General features: G+C 43.4%; 1 protein-coding gene across 4 annotated transcripts in view; it reads left to right on the top strand.

Annotated features, from left to right (window-relative positions):
* RNF130 (ring finger protein 130) overlaps positions 1–17,353 on the top strand; it is a 118,694-nt gene that overhangs the window by 19,398 nt on the left and 81,943 nt on the right. For all 4 annotated transcript variants that reach the window (XM_014538562.1, XM_014538561.1, XM_014538564.1 and 1 more), the window contains exon 3: positions 12,646–12,896. In XM_014538562.1, the coding sequence (XP_014394048.1) occupies positions 12,646–12,896 (251 nt within the window). The remainder of the gene's footprint in view (positions 1–12,645; positions 12,897–17,353) is intronic.

Here is a 17,353-nt window from a genome sequence, read left to right as displayed (position 1 = left end):
CACCCTCCCCGGCCTTCCCGCTGTACTTTGACAGTCTTTGTGGGCACTGACTGGATACCGTGGTGCTGGTGTGTTTTTATTCCATACAGCTGCTTTCAAATTAATACGCTTTCGCAGTGACAGAACGTCGCCTTTCGTTCTGTTTCCACACCAGTGTTCCTCTGTATCGCAGTCATTCACTTCCTTGCCTGTCACTTCACATCCACCAAAGGCCTTGGCTCCTGGCTTTCTCACATAAAACCCTGCCATCATCTGGCCAGCTTCAGGATCCACGTGGAAAGTGACAATCCTACCCTAAATTCCTTCCCTCGTCCTCCGACCATTCCACCTCACCAGAAGCCTGGTCCCATAGCTACTGCCCTGGGCCTCATTGTCTCCTGGAATTGTAGCTTTTGATCCTCAACTTCCGTGTCCTGTCATCTGACCGATGCTTCTTCCCTTTTCTCTGTCACTTGGTTTTGTTGATGCTTACAGTTCCTTGAACCCGTTCTCCATTATCCTCCATTCCTCCATTTTAGACGACATGTGAGCCACTATTTTAGTCACTTGGACCAGCAGTTTCATTTGGTCAATTAGGAGTGTCTGCTATCACCTGACTGTCAGTTACCTTTGGGCTCATTTAGCTCCCAAGTGCCTTGAATGTCAGGGTAAGGAGTTTGAACTTTATTCAGCTGGCAGAAGGGGTACATCAGAGGCTTTGAACAGAGGAGAGAAATGACAAATGTATGTTAGACAAACCACCGATAAATCTTAGCAGGAAATCTATAATTGATATAACCTATCATCTACATCTGTCAGGATTATTGCTATACTCATTTCATAAAAGAATGTAGCCTGTTTTCTCTCTTGAATTCTTTTTTTTTTTTTAAAGATGCGCTGTGGAAAGAAGGGAAGGATACTCCTATTGAGGGTATATGCTTTTTTAAAAAATATATATCTTATTGATTTTTTTTTACAGAGAGGAAGGGAGAGGGACAGAGAGCCAGAAACATCGATGAGAGAGAAACATCGATCAGCTGCCTCCGGCACCCCCCCTAACTGGGGATGTGCCCGCAACCAAGGTACATGCCCTTGACCGGAATCGAACCTGGGACCCTTCAGTCCGCAGGCCGACGCTCTATCCACTGAGCCAATCCAGTCAGGGCGCTCTCTTGCATTCTTTAAGGGGTTAGTGAAGAGAAGAATGGGGGACTGGGTTTGAAGAAGTGCAGGTAATGTAGATGCAGATTGGAGAAGGACCTCAGTTACGTCAGTGGGAGTGGAGAGAAGGCCTCCGACCATGAGTTAGTAGACTCATTGAGACACGAGCAACAGGGCGCCTTGATCTGTGCAACTTCGCTGAGATACTGTTACAGAAAATCCCTGCGTTACCCTTAACAGTTCCCTCCACAGCAGCATTCTAGAATTTTAAAGCAGTGTTCATCTCTTTGACTTACAGAAATAGTGTTCTGCTTTACATATAAATAGGGCATTGAATTCTATAGGAATAATTCTCATGCCATTGACAGTAACCTACCAGAAGTTATGAAGGTATCCTTGGAGCTATCAACAATCCACATTTTAATGTGAGGATGCAGCATCCCTCCAAAAATACCTTTTTTTATGGGACATTTTCTAGAATTATCTAAGAGCTTTAAAATTTCTTAAAACTTGAGCAGTTGATTTGAACTGAACAAACAAGTTTATTGTTAAAGCATAGAACCTCTGCTAAGTGAAATTTTTTAAAATATATTTTATTGATTTTTTACAGAGAGGAAGGGAGAGGGATAGAGAGTTAGAAACATCGATGAGAGAGAAACATCGATCAGCCGCCTCCTGCACACTCCCCACTGGGGATGTGCCTGCAACCAAGGTACATGCCCTTGACCGGAATCGAACCTGGGACCCTTGAGTCCGCAGGCCTACGCTCTATCCACTGAGCCAAACCGGCCAGGGCGTGCTAAGTGAGATTTTGCACAGGGATTTTGTCCCCCTTAAACAGGTAAGCTTATAGTAAAAAAGTAGAAAAAAAGCTTACTGGTATAGGAAAAGCACCTCTCTCCACTTGTACGGGGCGCGGCTACAGTGTGTGGACAGGTTCAAGCCTCAGACTACTGAGAGGCACAGTCCTCTCGTTGCCACGTGCAAGTCCCAGCACAATTACAGCCAACAGCTATATAGTTGTAAGCTTGAACCTATGGTCCGAACACGTGACCCCACGTGCCTGAGTGATAGAGTTCAGGTGCATGTAGTTGAGTAGGGTTGAAACCAACGAGAATGTTGTAAACATCTTGATCACACCCTTACTTTGCCTCGTGGCATCTGCTATAAAATAAAGACACGGCTTGTGGGCGCTGGCGCTGTCCATCAGAGGGGCAGCGTCCCACCGAGACCCAGCTTTCATTCTCTTGTCTGTCTTTTCTAAGCCTTTCACCACCCCGACTCAGGGTCACTGAACCAGGCTGAGCTGGCATGGCACTTAAGGCACCCTGCGGCTGAGTATGCCATGGCCGTGCCGGCTCCCCACATACTTGTGGTCTAATGCCTCACAAATTCATGTGCTTTCTGAGTTTGCCTTTTCGGGGTGAAAGAATCAGCTGGGCTTGCTCTGAGATTCATCCCCAGGAGTGAGAGACAGTGTGGAGGAGGTGGATTTCTGATATTTCCTGCTGGGAGGACTCCCTGAGCTGAGGCACGAATCCTCTTGGAAGCCAGGCGGATTGTGTTGTCGGCAGGTGCCTGAGTGCTTCCCAGGGTGTGGGGAGGAATTAAAGAGAGGGACTAGCAGCCCCAGAATTCTGTGGTAGAGGCTTTTTGGTTTTCGCAGTACGCTGTGCATTTACTGAGCACCTGCCATGAATTCTGCAGGTAAGATCTCATTTTTTTAAAGAAGAAACTGAAGTTCAGAGATGTTAAATGTCATGCTGGAATTTGAATCTAGACATTCTGACTCCAACGCCCAAAGGATGTTAATTCTGAGCTTCCTTTTGTTGGCCACTGAAAATTGATTTTGTAGTCTGGATTATAGCAGCATTACCATATTTTCCTACTTACCTTTTTTCCCATTACAAAATAGAATTGTTGTGAAGGGGGGCTGGTTTTTACTGAAAAATTGCCCATCCTGCAGTTACATAATTTTAAAACAGGAAGAAAGATAGGTACCAAAATATGTTAGTGCCTCTGATTATTGAACACTTTTACACGGTGTAGAAGAAATTGTAGCATTAGAAAATCACTGTTTTCAAACTATTGAAACTGATTCAGGTGGGCATCAGTGGGTGCTGAGTGCATTGCATGAAAGCCTATTGGAGAACTGGATATTCTGAAAGTACCCATAGTTTGCTTATTAATCAAAAAGAGAAAAGCATTTGTTTACAGTGGAGATATCTGGCAGGAAGTAGAGCACTGGTTCTCAACCTTGGCTGCACATTAGAATCACCTGGGAATCTTTTTAAAATCCTGATTTCTGGGCCTCATCCTCCAGAAATTCTGTTTCTTTGTTACTAATGTTGTGGCCCCGCCCCATAACAAAGAAACAGAATTTCTGGAGGATGAGGCCCAGAAATCAGGATTTTAAAAAGATTCCCAGGTGATTCTAATGTGCAGCCAAGGTCGAGAACCACTGTAGTAGAGTAACCAACTGATAAAATTTGCCATCACCAGTAAAGGCAAAATTCTGTGTGCACGCTCGAAGGCCAGAATGTTACCTGTGTAGCATTCCGACCAGAAATGTTTACTTCTGAGATCTGATCATGAAGAAACAATCAGATCCAAAGTAGGGACATTTTCTAAACATGGCCTGAACTCTTCAAAAAGGTCAATGTTGTGAGCAACCAAAAGTAACTGAGGACCTGCTTTAAACATATTTTATTTTTGTAATATGATTTTGTTGATTTCAGAGAGAAGAAGGGAGAGGGAGGGAGATAGAAACATCAATGATGATAGAGAATCACTGATTGGCTGCCTCCTGCACGCCCCCGACCAGGAATCAAGCTCACAACCCCGCCATGTGCCCTGACCGAGGAATTGAACCGTAACCACCTGGTTCAAGAATCGACAGTCAACCACTGAGCCACACCGCACAGGCCACCTCTGCTTTAGATACAAAGACACTAACAAGATAACTAAGCACATGCCCACAAACCTGATTGCATCCTAGGTGCTAAACTAAATAATTCTGCAAGTCATTATTAGAGCTAGGCAGAGATATTTGAGTGTGGTCTGTATATTACAGAGCACTGTGTATCAGAGTTCATTTTCTTGAGTATGATAAATGAATTGTGTCCTGTTCTTAGGAGATAAGCTGAAGTATTTAAGGAGGGAATGTCATGATGTTTGCTTACTCTCAATTGGTTCAATAAAAATAAATATATATAGAAAAGGTAAAATGTTGCCAGTTGACAAATCTGAATGAAAAGTGCATGTGTGTTCATATAGTATTAAATTTTTTTTGTGAGCTTAAAAATTACCAAATAAAAGGGAATTGTGTGTGAAAGTAGCCAAACTCAAGCAGTGGAAGCATAGATTCACATTAAAGAATAATAATGGAGAATATTTAGAAAAAAACAGGTGAAAGCAGGGATCACAACTAGGTTTTTATTTAATTGTCATCTCTGGTAAATTAATCTTGGCTGCCGAGCATATTGAAATGCACGGGATTCTGAGGCCACATCCATGATTTATTAGCAGTATTTTGCCAAGGGCTTGGGATGTGAGAGTGGTGATGGATGTTCCAGATATTTGTCCTCTCTCCTTGGTGTAACCATTATAGTCTAACTAGAGGCCCGGTGCACGAAATTTCGTGCAGTGGCGGGGCGGGGGAGGGTGTTTTCTCAGCCCGGCCTGTGCCCTCTCGCAGTCCAGGACCCTTGGGGGATGTCCGACTGCTGGCTTAGGCCCACTCCCGAGATGTCCTAAGCCAGCAGTCAGACATCCCTCTCACAGTCCGGGACTCCTCACTCCTTACTGCCCACCTGCAGCGGAGGTGGGAGAGGCTCCCACCATCGCCGCTGTGCTAGCCAGCTGTGAGCCCGGCTGAGCGGCGCTCCCCCTGTGAGAGCGCACTGACCACCAGGGGGCAGCTCCGGCGTTGAGCGTCTGCCCCCTGGTGGTCAGTACCTGTCGTAGCGACCAGTTGTTCTTCCGTTCAGTCAATTTGCACACTAGGGTTTTATTATATAGGACTAAAGGCCCGAAGCACGAAAATCATGCACTCGGGGTGGGGGAGGGGGGTCCCTCAGCCCAGCCTGCGCCCTCTGCAGTCTGGGAGCCCTTGGGGGATGTCCTACTGCCACAGAGGTGGGAGAGACTCCTGCCACGACCGCTGCATTCGCCAGCTGTGAACTCTGGCTTCTGGCTGAGCAGTGCTCCCCCTGTCATTCCGCCATTCGGTCGATTTGCATGTTAGCCTTTTATTATATAGGATTAGTTTTAACTCATCACTCACTACTTGATCTAACCCTAGTTTTATCTGGAAGCTTACATGTTTCTCTTGCATTAATATCCCCCCAGGAGCTGGGCCAAGTCTTTTGCAAATTTTTATTTATTTATCTTATTTTTTTTATCACCATTTATCTCCTCTATGTCCTTTTCCACCTCCACCACCCCCACAATCACCACACTGTTGTCCATGTCCATGAGTTCTCTTTTTTTTCTTTTTTGCTCAATACCTAACCCCTGCCCCCAACACACACCCCAACCACCATAACTGTATGCCTGCTCTCTATCTGTGAGTTTCTCTCACTTTTGCTTGGTACAGTTTGTTCATTAAATTCCACATATGAGTGAAATCATACGGTACTTGTGTTTCTCTGGCTGGCTTATTTCACTTTGCATAATGTTTGTTCTCCAAGTCCATCCATGCTGTCGCAAAGGGTAAAATGTTCTTCCTTTGACGGCAGGTAGGATTCCATTGTGTACCAGGTGTACCAGTTAATAATGTGCATTTTTTCCAATAGATGGAGTTACACACATGTTGATATATATGCGATTTGATACGTATGCTATTTTGTTGCATTGACAGCAAGCTTCCAAACTTCATATGTCAAATTTGCTGAAAGTGTTAACATCATAGATATTTTTACACTTAAAAATGTCGAATTTCGTGCCAAAAAAAGAGCATTTGTGGGAAGTTTTAATTCATTACTTTGAAGAAAAAGTTATCGTATACTTTAGGAAGCTTTTGGTGAACATTCTCCATCTCAAGATACTTGTGAACGCTGGTTTAAATGCTTTCAAAGTAATGAGTTCGATGTGAAAGACAAAGAACGTCCAGGTCAACCGAAAAAGTTTGAAGACCAACAGTTACAAGCATTATTGAATGAAGATGCGTGTCAAACTCAAAAACAACTTGCAGAAAGATTAAACATTGCTCAGCAAACAATTTCTGATCATTTACAAACAATGGGAAAGATTTTAAAGGAAGGAAAATGGGTGCCACATCAACTGAACGAAAGACAAATGGAAAACCGAAAAGTCATCAGTAAAATGTTGCTTCAACAGCACGAAAGAAAGGCTTTTTTGCATCGAATTGTGACGCGATGAAAAGTGGATTTATTTTGAGAATCCCAAATGCACAAAATCATGGGTTGATCCAGGGCAACCATCAACATTGACTGCAAGGCGAAGTAGCTTCGGAAAGAAGGCAATGCTCTGCGTTTGGTGGGATCAGGAAGGTATGACATATTATGAGCTTCTAAAACCAGGTGAAACCATTAATACTGATCGCTACTGACAACAAATAATCAATTTGATCGTGAAACGACCAGAATTTGCCAGAAGACACGGCAAAGTAATTTTGCTTCATGATGACACACCATCACACACTTCAAAACCAGTTAAAGACACATTAAAAGATCTTGCCTGGGAAGTATTAACCCACCCGCTGTATTCACCAGACCTTGCTCCTTCAGATTACCACTTGTTCTGATGGATGGCGCATGCACTTTCTGAGCAGCACTTTCAAAACATAGGAAGAAGTGGAAAATTTGGTCTCTGAATGGTTTGCCTCAAAACAAGAAAAGTTCTATTGGGACGATATCCACAAATTACCTGAAAGATGGGGGAAATGTGTAGCTAGTGATGGACATTACTTTGAATAAAGCACTTTTGATGTTTTTCTTGAAATTACCGTGTTTTCTTTGATTACAAAATCTGCCATTATTAACCGGTACACCTAGTAAATATACCACAGCTTTTTTATCTACTCATCTAATAATGAATACTTGGGCTGCTTCCAAATCTTGGCGATTGTAAATAACACTGCAGTGAACATAATGTGCATATATTCTTTCAAATTAGTGTTTAGGGTTTCCTTGGATAAATTCCCAGAAGTGGAATCACTGGATCATAAGGAAGTTCCATTTTTAATTTCTTGAGGTAACTTCATACTGCTTTCCACAGTGACTGCACCAATCTGCATTCCCACCAACAGTGCCCTAGGGGTTCCCTTATCTCCACATCCTCTCCAACACTTGCTGTTTGTAGACTTATTGATAATAGCCATTCTGACCTGTGTGAGGTAATATGTCATTGTAGTTTTAATTTGCATTTCTCTAACGATTAGTGATGTTGAGCATCTTTTCAAATGTCTATTGGCCATTTGTATGTCCTCTTTGGAGAAGTGTCTATTCAGCTCCTTTGCCCATTTTTTAATTGGACTCTCTTTTTCTGGTGTTGAATTTTATAAGTTCTTAACAAATTTTGGGTATTAACCCCCTATCAAATATATCATTGGTGAATATGCTCTCCCATTCAATGGATTGTCTTTTCATTTTGATGATTTCCATTGCTGTACAAAAACTCTTTAGTTTGATGTAGTCCCATTTGTTTATTTTTTCTTTTGTTTCCCTTGACTGAGGAGCTATATCAGAAAAAGTATTGCTCTGAGAAATGTTCAATTTTGCTGCCTATGTTTTCTTCTAGAATTTTTATGGTTTTGAGTCCAATTTGTATGTGTATGGTGTAAGAAGGTGGTCTGGTTTCATTTTTTTGCACGTTATCTGTCCTATTTTCCCAACATCATTTATTGAATAGACTGTCTCTAATCCATAGTATGTTTTGACTCCTTTGTCAAATATAAATTTACTGTAAAGGCATAAGTTTATTTCTGGGCTCTCTATTCTGTTCCATTGATCTGTATGTCTGTTTTTATGCCAGTACCATGCTGTTTTGATTACTGTGGCCTTGTAGTATAGTTTGATATCAGGTAGCATGGTTCCTCCAACTGTGTTCTTCTTTCTCAAGATTGCTGTGGCTATTTGGGGTCTTTTGTGGTTCCATATAAATTTTTGAAACATTTGTTCTCGTTTTGTGAAATATGCCATTGGTGTCTTCATAGGAATTGCATCGAATCTGTAGATTGCTTTGGGTCTTATGGACATTTTAATGATGCTAATTCTTCCTATCCATGAACACAGTATATGCTTCAATTTATTTGTATCTTCCTCGTTTTCTTTCTTCAGTGTCTTATAATTTTCCAAGTACAGGTCTTTTGCATCCTTGGTTACATTTATTCCTAGGTATTTTATTCTTCTTGAAGCAATTGTGAATGAGATTGGGTTTTTTGTTTGTTTCTTTCCCTTTCTGGTAGTTCATTATTGGTGTATAAAAATGCAACTGATTTCTGAGTATTTATTTTGCATCCTGCTATGTCTTTGCAAATCTTCAAAATCAGGTGTCTGAGACATCCTTAAATCAAGGTCTCGAAGCCAGATTGACTTTAGGAGTGAGGAGTGAGGAGAAGGTCCATGATGTGGGGGGATACTTTTCTTCTAGAAGGGATCCGGTATTACCAGATTTTCAAGGGATTTACAACCTAAAATGATGAACCTAGTGCCTTCACTAGTATTCTGATGATCTATAATTATTTTCATTTTGCTTCACCTGCAGGGTTTTCCTCCTCTGTACTAGCATGATGAGACTACCTGAGTCTGGCTTCTCTCTCTTGTTGCTTTAAGAGCCTCCTTTGCCCTTCGAGGGTTGAGTTTTTATGTAATCAAGAGCAAACACTCCTGCGTATATCTCCTTTACTGCTCGCACGAGCACTTCACTTCTGACACTTCTGGTCACCAAATGTGTATGGGGTTTTCTCTATACCAAGCAACCTCAGCAACACCGGCTGGGTGTCCCATAATTCAATTGAATTCTGACACTACCTGGAGTTAGCATCAGCTCCGGCAGGTTAGGGACTCAGTCCCACAAGGCCCCGCCCCTCACACACACACACCTTCAGAAACCTTCACAAGTCCTAGGTTGTCACCTATACTTCTGACCAACTGGCTATAAATCGAGGTTTCCACAACCCCTTTCTAGGGGAAACACTTACTTACATGTATTGGTTTATTACAAAGGATATAATAAGGCAGGGGTGGGAAACGTGTGGCCCCTGGGCTGTGTAAGGCCCTCCTTGGGCCTGGCCATGCCAAGGCTTTGGGGTTGAGTTAATTAAATGTTTGACCAAATACCGCAGGCTAATTTTTAAGTTGACAATTTTGTATGGCCTGCGAATGATGTTATAAGTATCCAAATGGCCCTTGGCAGGAAAAAGGTTCCCCACCCCTGTAAGGGATACAGGTAAATAACCTGATGAACACTTACAGAAGACAAGGTATGGGGAAAGGGCTCTGACACCCCACCCTCCCAACACCTGCACGTGTTCACCAACCCCGAAGCTCTCCAACCCAAGGTTTGTGAGGCGTCTTGGTCACCTGGCCCTGATGGGTCATTCAGTCAGCCTCCAGGCCCTCTCCCCTCCCCCGAGGATGGGGGATGGGGTGGAAGTTCCAGGCGTCTCACCCTGGCTTGGTTTTACTGGTGACCAGTCCCCATCCTCGAGCTATCCAGGAGCCATCAGGAGAGGACTCATTAGAACAAAAGACTCTCCTATCACCCAGAAAATTCCGAGGGATTAAGTTCTGTGTCAGGAACCAGTATCAAAGGCCAAGACAAAGGAGGTTCCTAATGCTATCACTTAGGAAATTTCAAGGGTTTTAGGTGCCCTGTGCCAGGAACCAGGGGTAGAGATAAATACATATATTTTTTTATTTCACAGTAGGTAATTTTCCGCTCTCTGTGAAAGGTGAATGTTAAGGAGCCTTGCTTATAGTATGTGCTCAATAAACATTGCTGAAGGGCTGGCTGGAATAATTAAACACTTCTTCTCCCGCACAGCTTCCCAGTTGAAATGAGGTGGTGCTCACTTAGTGTTCTCTGAGTGAATAAGATGACTGGATTGCTTCCCCTGCTGGCTCCCTGTGCAGCTTTCCCTGCTCCTTTTCCAGCTTGAGTCTTCTGGAGGGAGCCTCAGAACTGATTTCTAAAACCCTGCGTGTACCTGGTGTGATTATAAAGCAATGAGACTGATTGTCGTGTGTCGTGTGTGGGATCCGTCTCAGTTACTTTATAGCCATACCTCGTATCTTACACCACAGACCATTGCCTGTTGAACAACATTTTAAAAGCACAAACCTAAGGTTTCTAAATTGAAGTTTAAATGGTTTAACATAATATTATGATTTGCTCTAACTTACTGATCAGAACTTTTATTTCAGAAAGACAATTAAGATGTTAACTTTGTTGATTGCTTTAAATTTGCAGTTTTCATTTTGTTTTGGGGTTTTTAATCAGTATTCTGATGAATTGCTGTTCTGATAAAGTGGATGGCACAATTTTGAATAAGATAATACAAAGGTATATGTTCCATTGGATTAAATTTTTCATAAAACTACTTTTAATTAGCTACTTTGAGTTTATTTTCAGTTGCATGTGATCTTTGCACACGATACAAGGATAGTCCTTTTAGTTAAATATCATAAATTAAACGTATAAAGTAAATATTCAGTAGTAGTATTCATTGAAGAAGCCTTTGAAAGGGCAAGTTATGGGGGTATTTTGTCTTGGTGGTCTACATTTATATGTACAGACCTTATTCAAATTTGTGTAAGTGGTTATAATTTTCTCTTCCCCAAAATAAAATGTTTATTCTCCTTCCTCTACTGGCCAGAGTCTTTGGGGCTCTTTGAAAAAAGCAAATTGTAAAAGCTGCATGTTGCCCAGACAGCTTCAGTTTATGACAGGACAGTTAATCACAGCTGGATTGGTGGTAAAAAAGCTTCCCTTTTTCCGGACTGTAATTCTGTGCTATGCATAGGAGAGTCACCTGCCTTTACTGAACTACAGTAAATTATGTAAGTGAAAGAACTAGGTGACTAGAAGTGCAACTTCAAAACATCTTTATAATTAAACTAGAGGCCCGGTGCATGAATTGGTGCACCAGTGGGGTCCCTCAGCCTGGCCTGTGGGATCAGGCCGAAACCGGCTCTCTGACATCCCCCGAGGGTTCCCGGATTGTGAGAGGGCACAGACCAGGCTGGGGGCCCCCACCAGTGCACGATCGGGGCGGGGGAGGGACCCCAGGAGAGCTCCAGGGCGTGTCCGGCCCATCTCGCTCAGTCCCAATCAGCCAGACCCCAGCAGCAAGCTAACCTACCGGTTGGAGCGTCTACCCCCTGGTGGTCAGTGCATGTCATAGTGAACGGTTGAGCGGCCTTAGCATATCATTAGCATATTAACGCTTCGATTGGTTGAACGGACGACTGGATACTTAGCATATTAGGCTTTTATTATGTAGGACTCAATAGTCTGTGACTGTGGCAGAACCTCTGACAGCTGTTAGGAGCTGGAAGCAGCTTGATGCCAAACTCGTCCAGAGTGTTGGAGGTTGGATTTATCTCAGGAAGAGTTTGATTTCCAGCAGGGTTCCGGGGCAAGCTAGAAAGCAGCCTTCCTCCAGTCGGTTTAGACTTAGGACCAAAGTTAGTTTCAGTGTTCTTTTTTTTAAAAAAATACATTTTTATTGGTTTTAGAGAGGAAGGAAGAGGGAGAAAGATATAGAAACATCAGTGATGAGAGGGAATCATCGATTGGCTGTCTCCTGCACACCCCCTACTGGGGACTGAGCCTGAAACCCAGGCATGTGCCTTGACCAGGTATCACACTAAGACCTCCTGGTTCATAGGTCGAACCAGCCACTGGGCCATGCCAGCCAGGCTCAACTCTTCTTAATAAAAGATACCACCACTTGGCATTTTGCTGCTGTTAATTCAGTTACCAGATTTGTGTCCTAACGTTCAGTGCTGTTATGCAGCTGCACCGCCTGTTTCCTTTCTATTTCTTGTACTAGTTCTACGCAACAGGTGTCACAGAAGTGTTTCTAAGAATGATTAGTGTGAAAAGTACCAATTTTTGTACTATAAATAACGGCATTTTTTTCCTTTTCTGAAGGAGTTGGACTTCCTAACGAGCATTTTAAGATGGAAAACATTTAGCAAAGAAAACCTGCCATGATTTTATTACATATTCTGTATTGTCTGTTTTCACATTTGACTGATATACTTTCTTTAAATATAGTTGTAATACAAGTTAATATGGCTCTTAACCCTGCAATTGTTTATGCTTTAAATCTAAGCCTTAAGTGCTACGAAACAAATCCCTGTTCTCAGGTGGTGCCAGCATACGTATACCCAACTGTGACTTCATTTCATTTAAAAAGTTGAATCTGAAAACTCTTGCTTTTAGCAGAAATTGTAGTATAGTTTTTCTAAGCATTTTTATGTATTTGATGTTCCTGTGATTTTTAAATGTATATGTATTTATTTTACATTACAGGCACTGGAGATATTATTGCTGTCATGATTACAGAACTGAGGGGTAAGGATATTCTGAGTTACCTGGAGAAAAACATCTCTGTACAGATGACAATCGCCGTGGGAGCGCGAATGCCGCCCAAGAGCTTCAGCCGAGGCTCTCTGGTCTTCGTGTCGATATCCTTCATCGTGTTGATGATCATTTCCTCAGCGTGGCTCATATTCTACTTCATCCAGAAGATCAGATACACAAATGCACGCGACCGGAACCAGGTGAGCTGCCAGTGCGCTAGTGACTGATGCTTACCAGCCACGGAGTTCGTAGATATCTGTTGTGATTGTACATAATACAGATATATTTTCACTTTTTTAAAAAGTTGTAACCTTCAGTCATTTTAATGTTGAAAACATATCCACACAAGTACTTTAAGGATATTTTAAATGCCTGCCTGGGGAAATTACTAAATGATAGTGATCACTTGGAGTATTTTAGGTAGATGGTTAGCTTAATATAATGTGATCTAGCTCATTCTAGTAACATGAAGAAATACAGAAAGTTGCGTATTTAAACTGGGAGCACTGGTTGTCAGTGGGAGGGGAATGGAGAGTGGAGGAGGGAAACCTTTCACGATACACAGTTCTTTCCATGAGAATTTTGAACTGTGTATTATCTATTCAGAAAAAAAAATAAAACTATTAAAAATCAGTTATCTATCCTATCTAAGCATAGCTGAGGGGTGCTGGTGAGGGGGGAAGGACGGGTAGAAGAGCTGTATGACCATAGCCATCCTAGATAGCCCATTGACCAGCGCAGTCGGGCGCTTGGTGGACTTCCAACGGGTGAACAGAGACACAGGAAAGCAGGGTGCCGCTTGTAGTGGAGCCCCTACAAATAGAAGTCAGTACGTTTGTTACTTGATTGTCTGATGTGCTGTAAGCAAAATATCCTCCCTGAGAGCTGAGTTCGAGGTGTTAAGTCCCTGTCACAGTCTTAGGCTTTTCTCATAGGAAACTAAGAAGTGAATTGCTTGGAGGGTGGTTTTATATAACGTCATCCTCTGAGGGTTCCCGGATTGTGAGAGGGTGGTTTTATATAACGTCATCCTCTCCTTAACCAGTCCATACACATCCTTGGGTGGGAAGGAGGGGTGACATTTTCATCCTTCCTCATTCTCGTGAAAGGAGCACAGACTCCGGTCTGGTACAGATGTGAGGACCTGAGTTAGATCCTGACCTTACCACCAATTTGCCATAGTTCCTCCTGACAGTTTATTAGCTTCTCAACTTGTTTCTTCACCTGAAAATCAGTATAAAATATCTGAAAACTACCTTATTGAATGTTTGTCTACCAGGCTCTGTGTAGTATCTTGTACCCCTTTAAAAATTTTTATTATAATTTTTATTTATAATTTCAGACTTAACAGAAAAATTGCAAGAATAGTCTAAAGTATTCCCTTGCCCAGATTCTACAGCTGTTAACATTTTACCATATTTCCTTTTCTATGTGTATGTTCATTTTTTAACCATTTGAGAGTAAGTTTGGGATATGGTGCCCCAAACTTAAATACTTCATTATGTATTTTCTAATACAATACTATTATCTGATCTATAGATCTTTTCTGGGTTTTGTAAAATTGTCTTAATAATGTCTTTTATAGCAAAGAAAACCCTGGATTATTCTATCAAATTTTATGTTGCATGCACTAGTCGTGTCTCTTTTTCTGTGTCATGACATTGACACTATGAAGAGTTAATAGAGACCCGGTGCACAGGTGGGGTCCCTCAGCCTGGCCGGCGATCAGGGCCAATTGGGGCCGTCTCACCAGTTCCGATCGGGGCCAATGGGGGCCGGCCAGCTGGGGAGGGACCATGGGAGGTTGGCCAGCAGACCCTGATCGGGGCCAATCGTGGCTGGCCGGCCGGGGAGGGACTGCAGGAGGGCTCCAGGGCGTGTCCAGGCCTCTCGCTCCGTCCTGATTGACTGGACCCCAGAAGCAAGCTAACCTACCGGTCGGAGCATCTGCCTGGTGGTCAGTGCGTGTCATAGCGACTGGTCAAGCGGTCAGCATATTACACTTTTATTATATAGAATAGGCCAGTTTTTGAGTTTGTCTGATGCCTGCTACTCCTTCATAATTAAATCCGGGTTACTTGCATTTTTGTCAGCAATACCATTCTCTTACATCTGCTGAAGTTTTGGGTTTTTTTAAGACAGGGAGGAAGAGAAAGAGAAACATCGACTGGTGCCTCCTATACATGCCCCAACCAGGGATCAAACCCACGACCCTTTGGTGCAACCAACTGAGCCACACCAGCCAGGACTAAATTTTTTATTTTAAGACTAGAGGCCCGATGCATGAAACTCATTCATGGGTAGGTTTTCTAGGCCTGGCCGGCGATCAGGGCTGATCTGTGGGGTGACCGGTGAGGCAATCGGGGGGCCCCTGCTGACACCCGCCTTGGCCAGCCTGGCGCAGCCCTCTTGCCAGCCCCGTCTCCCGATTGCCCTGCCGCCGCTGGTCGCCTCACTTTGCGGAGCTATCGGTGGGGCAATTGGGGGGACCCCCGTTGGCACCCATCTTGGCTGGCCTGGGGCCTGTTGGCTGGGGGCAGCTCCTGCATTGAGCGTCTGCCCCCTGGTGGTCAGTGCACATAATAGTGACCGGTCATTTCACCGTTTGGTTGATTTGCATATTAGGCTTTTATTATATAAGATAGTTGTAGATTCAGATGCATTTGTAAGAAATGAGACAGATCTCATATACCCGTCTCCCATTTTCCTCCAGTGGTAAAATCTTGCATAACTAGTAAATACTCAACCAGAATGTAGACTTTGATACAATCCACTGATCTTATTCAGATGTCTCCAGTTTGACTTGTACTTGTGTATGTGTGTCTGTGTGTGTATTTATGTCTCCGCAGTATCGGGTGACCACTGCCGCAGTCAAGGTACAGGAGAGTTTGTCCCCAGGACGCCTTGTGCTTCTTTTATAGCCACAGCCACCTACCTCCCTCTTACCTCCTACCTAATCCCTGACTACCACTAATCTGTCCCACACACTATAGTTTTTTCATTTCAAGGATGCTATATAAAGGGAATCACATAATACTTAACCTTTAGAGTTTGGACTTCTTCACCTAACCCAGGGGTGGGCAAACTTTTTGACTCGAGGGCCACAATGGGTTCTTAAACTGGACCGGAGGGCCGGAACAAAAGCATGGATGGAGTGTTTGTGTGAACTAATATAAATTCAAAGTAAACATCATTACATAAAAGGGTACGGTCTTTTTTTTTTAAGTTTTATTCATTTCAAACGGGCCGGATCCGGCCCGCGGGCCGTAGTTTGCCCACGGCTGACCTAACCTAATTAATTCCCTTGAGATCCTTCCAAGTTGTATGTATCAACAGTTTATTCCTTTTTACTGCTCAGTGGTATCCCATGGCTTGGATATACCAAGATTTGGTTAACCAAATTGTTTCTAGTTTGGGGATATCCTATATAATAAAAGCCCAGCAACTGTTATGGTGTAAAAACCAGAACAACCAACAGCCAGACCACCAGCCGGTAGCTATGACAAGCACTGACCCAGACCTTGCTGTTGGTGCCCTGACAGCCCCAAATTCCATTCACCCAAACCCCTGACCCTGACAGGAGGGCGGAGGGAGCCGGATACCCGCACCCCAGACCCTGACAGCAGGGAGGTGGGAGCCCCATTCCTTGCAGAATCAGACGTTGGTCAGGTAGCTGTTGGCGCCCCGACAGCTCCAAATCCCGTTCACCTGCACCTCAGACCCTGACAGCTGGGAGGAAGGAGCCCCATTCCTCATGGAATCTGCCATTGGTCAGCTTGCTGTTCACGTCCTGACAGCCCCGAATCCCATTCACCCGCACCCTAGGCCCTGACAGCAGGGAGAGGGGAGCCGAATACCCGCACTGGAACCCAGACAGCAGGGAGGAGGGAGCCCCATTCCTCATGGAATCGGTTGTTGGTCAGCTTTCTGTCCGTGCCCTGACAGCCCTCAATCCCGTTCACGCACACCCCAAACCCTGACAGCAGGGAGAAGGGAACCGAATACCCGCACCCCGAACCCTGACAGCAGGGAGGCAGGAGCCCCATTCCTCGTGGAATCGGCCTTGGTCAGCAGATCAGAGGATTCTGCTTATAGTGAACTAGTGGCCTGGTGCACGAAATTCGTGCACATTGAAAGGGAATTAATTTGAGGATGTGAGCGTGAGGCAGTCTGCGTTTCTGAAATTCAATGACATGAATTTTAGCTATTACTTTGCCAAATAAATGGAATTGACAGATATCAATTAAAAGAGCATTCAGCTTAATATTAAAAACTCTGGCTACCAAGTCAGGTCTGTTTTCAACTTTTTGCCAGCATTGTAAATTGTTTGCAATATCTGCCCATTTAGGGTTGCATGTCATGTTTTTGAATAAATAGGGCTTGCCATACTTTGTTACAATTGCCATAGCATCCTGATATCGCTGCTGCATATTTCTGGGACTATCCTCAAAAGATGATGGAAGTATTATCATTTTACCAATCAGCACATTGTCATTTTCAGATCTAGATTTGAGATAATCCATCAAACTACTAAATTTTTCAGCTCTCAACTTAGATTGGTTTGCTTTGATGAAATTTATCCGATTGGCCTCCATTTTTTAATATGAATCCATGATAAACTGTTGAGTTAATTTTCCTGCATTTAAAATAGGATTGA

The sequence above is a fragment of the Myotis brandtii genome, unplaced genomic scaffold (assembly GCF_000412655.1).
Source record: "Myotis brandtii unplaced genomic scaffold, ASM41265v1 scaffold193, whole genome shotgun sequence".
Lineage (NCBI taxonomy): Eukaryota > Metazoa > Chordata > Mammalia > Chiroptera > Vespertilionidae > Myotis > Myotis brandtii.
The sequence above is the reverse complement of the archived record's forward strand: the minus strand, read 5'-3'. Positions and strand labels throughout refer to the sequence as shown.